Genomic DNA, 10,916 nt, shown 5'->3' with positions numbered 1-10,916 from the left:
TTAGAGAAGAGAAACACTGGGACGCCACATCCAAGGTATCACCATCCGATGCACGACTTCGCCACCTCGCTCTGCGCGTCTCCAGTCAGCTGGGCGAGACGGCGACACGAGATACACACTGCCACGCGTAATCAGACGCCGCCGCCGCCGCTGCCGCAGCAGAAGACTTCGCAAACGACACAGCTACCGCTCTCCGAGCCAGAACATCGAGTAAGAAACAGTTGTACAAATCTTCAATAAAAGTTATCTTATGTAAAAATGATGTTTCATTCGACCTCATACCCAAGCCAAGGAAGAACCCACCCTGCCCACTTGTTGTTAAGAGAGAAAAATTAATTAATTTAGTATTTTCACCCTGACATAATGCTTTAGAATGCTCATCCTGACAATTGACTAGCATCAAAAGAGAAAATCCAGTTACATTTATTATCAGAACTGTTACAATATTTTCATGTGCTGTTTTCTCCTGTTGCTTTTCTACTGCCAATGACTCTTCTGGATCACCCCAATTTTTTCACTGTATTCATTACACCGTTCCAAATCCTTTTCCTACAATATCTTATACGAATATTGTCACTTTCCTCATCTGTGAGTTTCTTTTTCCTGTAAAATGGAGTACTGCCACCCCTTTACTTACAAAGTCACACGATCGTCACTGAAATCGAGCTTGCTCTTGTATTTATTAAAGAAATCTACCCCTATCTACATGTCGATCCTCAAACCGTAAATTATGAGAAAGTTGTTACACGACTGGGTACCACTTAAGTTAATAAGTAAATCAATTCAAATTTAATAGGCGTTTTACTTTTCCAGTGGTTACATTGATTTGAATATTCATGACAGGCACTATTATCAACTCCTCCTTATTAGGTAAAGCATCTAACAACTTCTGCATGACAGCACAAAGGTCACTACCGCTGTCAGTTAAGCACTTCACTTCATCTTGAACCATCAGAAAAATTACTGGCTCTCTTGTCTATTCTCTAATATTGTTTTCTTTGTGTTCTTCCAGCGAATCGTGTACAGCTTCCCACCCATCAAAACCTCCTGTGTCTGAAGCTTACATACATCTCTGCAAGTTTTCTCCCACGATTCACTCTCTTAGCATTTGTCTGTCTACTAATAACGTACTAGGAACCCAACGGGCGATAAAAATGTTTCTCAGTAACAGATTTAATGACCGATTAATTGAAAGGTTGTCTGTGGATGATTACTTCGATATACTGACACTTGTTTGGTCCAAAAACGTTTCCAAATCCTTGCTAATCTGAAGTTTCAACACACAGACGTAATCACAGTCACTCGTAATAGCTAGTTTATGGTGATTAACCGAACCAATTACCAAATGGATTCTCTGTGACAGAATGCTCACTCAAATATTACACAATTTGATCACTAAGAGTGTTCTGTTTGCGGTCTCAGCTCATATAACATGCAACAAAATACGCGCGTACGTACTGTCCTTTGATTGAGTGATACGTATAGTAACCAATCCTATATTAGTATGAAACCGGGCAGTCATTGTAATTTTTCTGCTTGACCAATCAAAACTCAATAGCTTTTGTGAATAGTTTACTAAATGAAAGAATTTAGGAAGTCCACAAATATTACGATTATCGTAAAATGTTTCTTATTCTCCCATTGCCACATACTGGCTAGTTGTGCGTAACAAAATTGCCCTGAATGTATAATTTACTTTCTCCGTACAATCACATTTCCCACACTAACGTGTACTAAGGTAATAGCTATAAAAATATTTATTTAACAACTTACTTTCCATTCACACTACCATTCATATTAATAAAAATTAAACAATTAATGACAGTCGTAATAATCACAATAACTTCAGTTTTGTTCCTAAAAAAAGGTTTTAACTATTTGATAATTTCATAGTCTGTAAGAAGCTGTCAGCTTTCGGCCATAGTCGAAGCTACTTGTAGCTAGCTACTGGATCACAGCGCATTGTCATGCAGTAACCATGACTCATTATCTGAAGCTGTTTGCCCACTACCGTCTCTTACTTAACGTGAAGTGTTACGCCTAAATGCGTTATCTCACTTCGAAGGTAGCAAAATTTCTTAAATTCTTCTACTCCGTGATCCACTAATGTGCAGCTCATCACTAACTTAAGTTACCCTTCATTACTTTCGAGTTCCTTTGGTTTATTTTCTATCCATTTTCTGTGCCCATTAATTACATTTCTTTCAACAGGTCCTGCCATTATTACCTTCACTAAATATAGCAGTGTTACGAGCGAATCTTATCACTGATATCCTTCCTCACGAATTTCAATCACAATCTAGAATCTACCTTTTATTTCCGTCATAACTTCTTCGATGTATAATTTAAGTAGTAGGGCGAAAGACCGAACGTTGTTTTCGTTTCTCTCTTTGCTGAATCTATCCTTCCATTTAACATTCCATTTCAGATTTCTTCACATTTTTCCTGCACCCATTTCGCCTTGGCGTTTCTGCACTTGGTGTGTTCCTGTCTCTTCCTGCACGTCTTTGTATTTCTTTTTTTTCCGTCGATCACTTAAACTATTACTTGAGTTACCCAAGGTATCTTCAGTTACTTGCTTTGTAAGTATATTTACCTGTCGAGCTTCCTTATAGCGATTTTAGATACTTTCATTCCTCTGCAGATAAACTGCCTACTATGATATTCGTTATCACAGTTTCTGTAGTTTCAGACAATTTGAAACGCATCTTATCATTCCTCAGTATTTCAGCATGCCACTTATTTCCATATTAGGTCTTCCAGACGATTCTGTCAAACTTCAGTCTGACAAACTGCCTGTTGACTTCTGTCTCAGTTTCTTTGATTTTTCCGACGCTACGCCAGCACATGCGGCTGGCGTTATCAAAGCTTCACCCTCAATTGCTAGTGGTGGATTGGAATCGAACTCGCGGCCGCAAGTTATATGTATCTGGCGCACCAACGTCCAAGGCTTTCCCGTTGTCATTTCCTCTACGGTTCTTCCCTTGCTACCTGCAACGTTCGTTCGCTGCAGCAAGAAAATTCAGGATCCGTTCACCTTTAGGCTTTCTTCTTTCTTGTTGAAGCTTTTGTCATGTTTGTGTATTTCTATTGATTCTATGAACAAGCGTGTGTGATAGCTCTTCTCAACAGCAAGAACTTAATTTCCTTACCATGTTCAAAATTCTTACATTCCACGCCTCGAATCGTAGAATGTTATATTTTCGTTGGTTTTTCAGTTATTGGTTACCTCGCTTGGAATCCTTAGCCTATGAAGTGATCTTTCTAATCATTTTTAATTACGAGCCACATACGCTGTCGATACACACAATGTGTCTCTTGCAGTTGCTTCCATTGCCTTCTGCGTCCATATACAGTTGATCATTGATGATTTTTCAGCATTTCAGTGTCAGTTTCGTATCGCAGAGTCAAGAAGGCGACCTGAAACTGTTCACTCCACCGCTCTCTTTGGCAACGCTTTTGGCAGAACGAGGGTCTTCTTGGAGGATGGCAGTTCTCAAGACTTCTTCTGAAACGTTCTTAAGCGATAGTATCACTGCAGCATTTTCAATGTTTCCCTCATCTTAGTAAACTTAGTGATGTGTATAGTTGTAGCAACTAACAGATCTTTCTTTCCTAATTGACAAACTTCTTTTGCCACGTTATTTTGGCCTGTAGCCTTCTCGTTATCATTTTCTCTCTATTGTTGTCAAATGATTGTTCTTCGGGTAATACGGCAGTACTCGAAGTATACGCTTCCGGTTTAAATCCCTCACCATGCAAATCACATCTTGCTTATCTGTTAAAATCGTCGATATTTGTTATTACGGTTGGTTTCATATATTTCTTCCGACTGCCAGCGTGCATTTCAAAATTTTTCTTCTATTATTTGCGTGATAAAATGTTTGGTAAATTGCGAATGTCTTTTCCTATTTTTTTTCAACTTTCAAGCAGATACCTTCATACTCTGCTGTATGTCTCTCCATTTACGTTCATTATTAGACGAGTCTGAAGATGCCTCAGGAACTAATAAACCCTTCTTTTGCATTCCAAAGGTTCATGAATACATGAAACTATCGGTTCTAAGAGTCTGGCAGTCTCAAATCTATTTCATCAAGTTTACTCAGAACGAGGTGCTGCTGCTGATGCTTGCAGTGTCGCTTTTTGATGGACCTGTAATTCACTTTGGTTCAGGAGCGAAGTATTAAACTTTGCTAATCTTGAAAGCAGTCTTTTCGGATTGAAGGTGAAAATAACGGGAACTAACCGGTGATCAATGCCTGCATTAAATCTGTTCAGTACAGGCAAACAACACCATGCATTAACGAAAGTGTAAATTACATGAAAGAGTTTCATAGCGCTGATAACGAATATCACCATGCAAATTGGAACTTATCTCTGACTTACGAAAGTTTTGTGTCACAAAGTAAAACAGGAAAAGAAAAGAAAAAATGCTTCAAATGGCTCTAAGTACTATGGGACTTAACATCTGAGGCCATCAGTCCCCCAGATTTAGAACGACTTAAACCTAACTGAAGGACATCACACACATCGATGCCTGAGGCAGGATTCGAACCTGTGACCGTAGCAGCAGCGCGGTTCCGGCCTGAAGTGCCTAGAACCGGTTGGACAGGAAAAGAAATTAACACCATCACATGTACATTGTTACACATGCAAAGAATGGAATAATAATAGCAATCAACGCTTAGGTAACGCTGGCTAACTACTGCAACTCAGTAAGGCTCTTGTTTCTGCCTCCAGAGAATTGTGTATCGATACACGTGGTCTTGTTCGTGCTGTCTCACTACTAACAGTGCGCAAATCGTGACACTCGCTCTGCGAGCGGCGGTACGAGCCAGGAACACATAGCACAGAGTCATGTAAGATCACGCGGCGCCAGTCAACTTTTTCCTACTTCTAATAAACGTACCAACACCCCTAACGATTGAGACGCCAATCTCGAGAATCGACTACGCTTGACTGAACCTATCAACTGATCTCAGAAAGCATCGCTTACGCACCGAATCTTAAATCAGCGTCGTCACCAAAATTTCCGCAGTTCGTTCTGCAGTGAGGAATTCAATAACACATCTCTCTTTCAGAGATTAGGAACTCTCTTCTTCTGCTGCTGCTGCTGCTGCTGCCAGTCACGGGACAACGACACGAAGAAGATATTAGAAGGAAGATCCAAAATTACTAGACTGCACGGAAAACCGAAAAACCCGATAGACCAAAATACAGATGTTTTCACCGGAAACTGCTATTTACTGCATTTCTGAATCATGCTGCGTGTTAGGTCTGAAATCCCACCACATTACTTACACGTTACTCGCCGGAGACTGACAGATTATCAACAAACTTACGTTTAGAATAAATTGTATTTCGTATCACTTAATTTCAGTTTACGTTTGGAAAATAATCGTCCATTTTTTTCTATTTTCCATCGTCTTTTTCCTGACAACTGCTCTCATTTTCCGGGGAGTTAGAGCATCAGTACAATAAACTGAATATTGCGCTTCGTACTCTATCTATGCAGCTCAGTGTATCTATGCTTGTGATAACCAATTTCTCGGTCACCGCGTATTCCCTCTCTTCCCTATCGAACATAGATTCTTAACTGTATGTACTAGACTTAGATGGTCAAATTCCAGTTCACAGACATCTCTGTTAGTGCTACGTTTCACAAGCAGAAGTGATACACAAACAAGATATTCCACACTAGGATAATCAGGAAATTGATGTAGTGCATGGGTCATCCGCATTTTTTGCTACCGCCTACTTTTGTATCTCTGTTAGGAGTAAAAATTTTTAACCACCCACTGAACCGACAATGGTGATTTATATACTACGATGGTATCTGTTCTTTCGGACATGTCAGAAAGAACAGCTACCATCTTAGTATATATGTCCAAAAGAACAGATACCATCTTAGTATATATATAGTTAAGGCTCACCGGCCACTTGACCATCTTCTTCTTCTGTGCGAATGCACAAACAGTGCCCGAACTCTTACGGTAATCGGCAACGCGCCGCGAGTAATGAGTATAATGGGCGGGGGCACTACGAATGTAGTGCGGGGCAATATGTTGAGAATATGGGTTTCGCGGGAGGCGTGCCAGAGATAAATCCCTGCAGTCGTGCTACCCTCTGTGTCCTCGGTGGCTCAGTTGGATAGAGCGTCTGCAATGTAAGCAGAAAATCTCGGGTTCGAGTCCCAATCGCGGCACACATTTTCATCTATCCTCATTGACGTATGTCAACGCCTGTAAGCAGCTAAGGGTGTTCATTTCATTGTAATGGTGATTTATTATGTAGAGAAGAGACCTCATGTTTATAAACCACAGTCACAGGAAGATAAAGTATGTACTAATAATTACTTACAAAACATTTCATATAAAATTTTATGAGAAGCTAATGGAAACGTGTAATACATACCTCCTGCCACGCACCATGAACGTTGGAACGCCTACTAGTAAGCAGCAGCGACCAGGTTTATTAGTACTGATAGGTAAACTGGCGTAGACACTCAGTCACTATAAAGAATAGGAGATATTGAGTTTCAGAGTAACTGTCGTAGCCGGCCGAAGTGGCCGTGCAGTTCTAGGTGCTACAGTCGGGAACCGAGCGACCGCTACGGTTACAGGTTCGAATCCTGCCTCGGGCATGGCTGTGTGTGATGTCCTTAGGTTCGATAGGTTTAATTAGTTCTAAGTTCTAGGTGACTGATGACCTCAGAAGTTAAGTCGCATAGTGCTCAGAGACATTTGAACCATTTGAACTGTCGTAACATGCTGTTATAGTTTAAATGACTGAATAGTAAGTATTACGTCCATGTTTCAGACGAAGATGGGGCTGACAGTGCTGCTGCTGATGCTCGCAGTGTCGCTTGACAAGGTGACGTGCAGCTCAACAATCATTAAGGTGCCACCAATAAAGCCCGGCGAGGTGAACCAGACCATTGTAGTGAACGTCCCACCGACGGTAGACGTGACGCGCACCGTGCAGCAGGGCAACGACACTTCGGCTCGGCTGGTCCTGCAGCCACAGCCGTCCCCGACGGGCGACTGCCTGCTGTCCGACTGCGACGAGAACGACGTGGGCTGCGACGGGCTGCCGCCGTGCGGGCCCTTCTGCCCCCAGGAGGCGTGCTCGCGCGTCAACTGCACCCAGTGTTGGCAGGCGGGCTTCGGCGGGCCCTGCTGCTGGTCGTGCTGTTCCCAGTACATGCCCTACACATTCCCCCAACAGCCCCTGACGACTCCCCAACAATGGCAGCTGCGGCCGTTCTTCCCGTACCCACTGCCCGAGGCTATACCTCTGGCACCGGCACAGCCCATGCCTTTCCCACAGCTACGTCCCATGCCCATTCCACAGCAACAAGCAATCCCCATTCCACAGCAGCAAGCCATTCCGATTCCACAGCCACAACCTTACCCACTTGCACAGCCACAACGTATCCCCATTTCTCAGCCACAACCCATCCCCATTCCACAACCGCAGCCCATCCCCGTGTCTCAGTCCCAGTCCATTCCCATTTCGCAGCCCTGGTCAGTCCCTTTCCCCATCTCGGCGTCCCAGCCTTACGCCGTTCCCCAACCGATCCCATATCCCCAACTCCAACCTCAGGTACAGTCCCAACCGCAGGAGGTAATGTACGACATTCCACAGCAGTGCCGTCCGATACCGTGGTGGCCGTTCCTGCAGTGTCCCCAACCTCCCAGCTGCGGACCGTGGTACAACCCTGGCTGTACCCCACAACAACCTACCTGGCCAAATCTGTGTTACACTGCACATCCCTGCTAAAGGCTAGACAACGCTTACACATATGCATGTCCCTTTCTGTGATTCATTTTTTTCTTCACAGTTTGTAACAAAACCATACTGACAAACTACGAGGGAATTTCTTTTATACTACTTATTTTGGCCTCAGGTCACGTAGTTTGTAGCAGTGTTTCAGCTTGCTACCAAGTCACCACCTTTCAAAGCAGATCACTTGATGACGAATTAATAGTGAGTCAACACTCGTAAAGATACCATCTGTATGACCAGAGGCAGCAAATCTATTATTAATATTATTATTTCTATAAGATAGTCACTCTGTTTGACTAAGGCAGTATATCTACTCTGCATACATTTTAGTGGTTGTACAACCTGTTACGGAAAAATTTGACGACAGGAACTCCCATCCGAAAAACATGCGGCTAAGCAACGTTCAGGCAGCAAACTCGAATTTTTACGCTGATAGACAGCAAGCGGAATTTATTGCTCTGTGCCTGACACCACGTACTACATTACGTGGAGAGGAACGAGTCCAAGCCTGACACAAAAGCCTACAAATGCACATTCCCAACGAAAGGGGTTGCACTGGCCCCTACAGCTTCCAAGCTCCATTGCATCAACAGATAATATTTCTAGACATGGGTTCACATCCTCATTTTATTCCTCAGCATACACTCTACAAATCTAGGAACTTCTTCACTTGTTTGTTACACATTGCATATTTGCTCTATTCTATATAGAAAGTTGTTAAGTAGCAATTTCATTTCCATTTTTTCTGCAACGTGTTAATTTTGATGTCAACAGCGTTAAGGGAGCCTTGATCCATAAACCATTCAAAGACGTAGGGGTCAAAATAAGGTTATAAGTTTCAGCTTTATCTGTACTGACGTATATAACAATGTTCTCACGAATAATATGGTATGTAAACAATAAAATGTGTGTGTTTTTAACAGAAACACGTGTCATTTCCGTAAAATTTCCAAGAATTTGTCTCATGTTCCCATGCTTTCCATTACAGTTGTTGGAAGTTATTAACATAATGCAGTGCGTAATACTATGTTCGCATGACGCCCATATCCACGTCCGCTGAGCTCTGTTTATTATGGTTTCGATAAAACTTGTGTGTCTTGGTAAACAAGGCATTTAGGCTTCCACTTACTCTCACATAGTATCTGCAGTCAGATGTTCGTCGAAAGTTAACGAACGTATGCCTTTAAACAGTCTGCAGGAAGTAGCATGTTAGGAATTACGCTTATGAAACGAGGAAATCTATGAGCAACCGTTTTTAAACTTTTTGTCTCTTTCTTAACTGTATCACAGGCGTTCAAGATTGAATTTGCGAATCTTTAAATACTGAGGTGTCATTATTGCCCTAATTACAGATGAAACACTATTGCGAAATTGATTGTTGAAGAATGAATCGAAAATTAGTCATACCATGTGTATCAGTGTAATGTTTCTGAAATAATTCACGTTGACAAATATCGGAAACGGAGGAGTGATCTATAATTGTTGTAGGAGATAAAAAGGATACCAGCTCTATCTTGACACGCCATTTATAAACTATCTGAACCAGAAAGAAAACAGCGTCCTTCCTTCTACATTCCGCTTACTGTTCCACGTGTAGTTTTAAAGCTACACACATCAAATAAGTTTTGCATCACCCCGGTTCCCAAAAACCCTGAAGATATACGTTGACTGTGGATTTTGTGTCGCGGGTACAGTCCCTTTCACTGTACAGAGATGTCACTGAGCCCGCCCAAAGATGTAAACAACCACGCTTGAGCAGCGCCCATTAGACAAATGGGGTCCGACAGCCGATCAGTTCCAGTCATTCCAGCAGGAAAGAGGTACACGGCTAATGTCGTCTGTAGTTCAATCATGCCTAGACGGTCCATACCGCTGTTCGATCACATCCGCGTTGTTATTTTGTGCCAGGAAGGGCTCTCAATAAGGGAAGTGTCCAGACGTCTCGGATTGAGCAAAAACGATGTTGTTCGGACATGTAGGAGATACAAAGAGACAGGAACTGCCGATGACATACCTCGCTCAGGCTGCCCAAGGGCTACTACTGCAGTGGATGACCGCTACCACGGAATATAGTTCGGAGGATACCCCGACAGCAACGCCACCATTTTGAATAACGCTCTCCGTGCAGCCACTACTCAAGCTGTGCGCAATGGGCTGCATGATGCTCAACTTCACCATCGACGTCCATGGCAAGGTCCATCTTTGCAACCACGACACCATGCTGCACGGTAGAGATGGGTCCAACATGATGCCGAAAGGATGCTCAGGATTGGCCTCACGTTCTCTTCATCGATGAGTATCGCATATGCCTTCAACGATATTTCTCGACTAGAGTGGCTAGCATGTTTTCCAGACGTGAACCCTATCGAACATGCCTGGAATGCATTGAAAAAGGCTGTTTATGGACGACGTGGCCCACCAACTACTCTGAGGGATCCACCCCGAATCGCCGTTGAGGAGTGGGACAATCTGGACCAGCAGTGCCTTGATGAACTTGTGGAGAGTATGCCACGACGAATACAGGCATATATCAATACAAGAGGACGTGCTACTGGGTATTACTGGTACAGGTATCTACAGCAATGTGGACCAGCACATCTGAAGGTGTCGCTGTATGGTGGTACAACATGCAATATGTGGTTTTAATGAGCAGTAAAAAGGGCAGAAATGATGTTTATATTGCTCTCTATTCCAGTTTTCTGTAAAGGTTTTGAAATTCTCGGAACCGAGGTGATGCAAAACATTTTTTTTATGTGTGTATAATTTTCCCCAACTTTTTCGTTATAGCTTGAACAATCCTGCAGTCTGTAGTACCCGCACAATTCCGTGGTCTACAGTAGTATATCAACACTAGGAGTTATCACTAAAGGAAGACTGTGTTACAGTTACAATCTAATAATTCCGGTTTACAAAGTCTGATCGTTTTGCCGCTAGTATAACACTACTTCTACGTCGACTAACTTTCTTTTGTATTACTTTTCTATCAGTATTTGTTGACGTTGTTTGACGTGTTTCGTCAGCAGGATGGGTATGGATCATACTACAGTCTTCCCTATGGTACAGCTATTATTAAGGGAAACGAGACAACGTGTAGAACATCTTAGAACAGAACGCACCTGCTGAAGAGT

At 42.6% G+C, this 10,916-nt stretch overlaps 1 protein-coding gene across 1 annotated transcript in view; it reads left to right on the top strand.

Moving 5' to 3' along the window:
- Positions 1–8,714, top strand: part of LOC124622345 (tyrosine-protein phosphatase non-receptor type 23-like) — a 29,258-nt gene extending 20,544 nt beyond the window's left edge. Inside the window, exon 2 of the mRNA XM_047148025.1 lies at positions 6,820–8,714. Coding sequence (XP_047003981.1) covers positions 6,820–7,782 — 963 coding nt within the window. The 3' untranslated portion in view covers positions 7,783–8,714. The remainder of the gene's footprint in view (positions 1–6,819) is intronic.
- Positions 8,715–10,916: the final 2,202 nt, after the last annotated feature.

Source organism: Schistocerca americana, chromosome 1 (genome assembly GCF_021461395.2).
Source record: "Schistocerca americana isolate TAMUIC-IGC-003095 chromosome 1, iqSchAmer2.1, whole genome shotgun sequence".
NCBI classification, from domain to species: domain Eukaryota; kingdom Metazoa; phylum Arthropoda; class Insecta; order Orthoptera; family Acrididae; genus Schistocerca; species Schistocerca americana.
The sequence above is the reverse complement of the archived record's forward strand: the minus strand, read 5'-3'. Positions and strand labels throughout refer to the sequence as shown.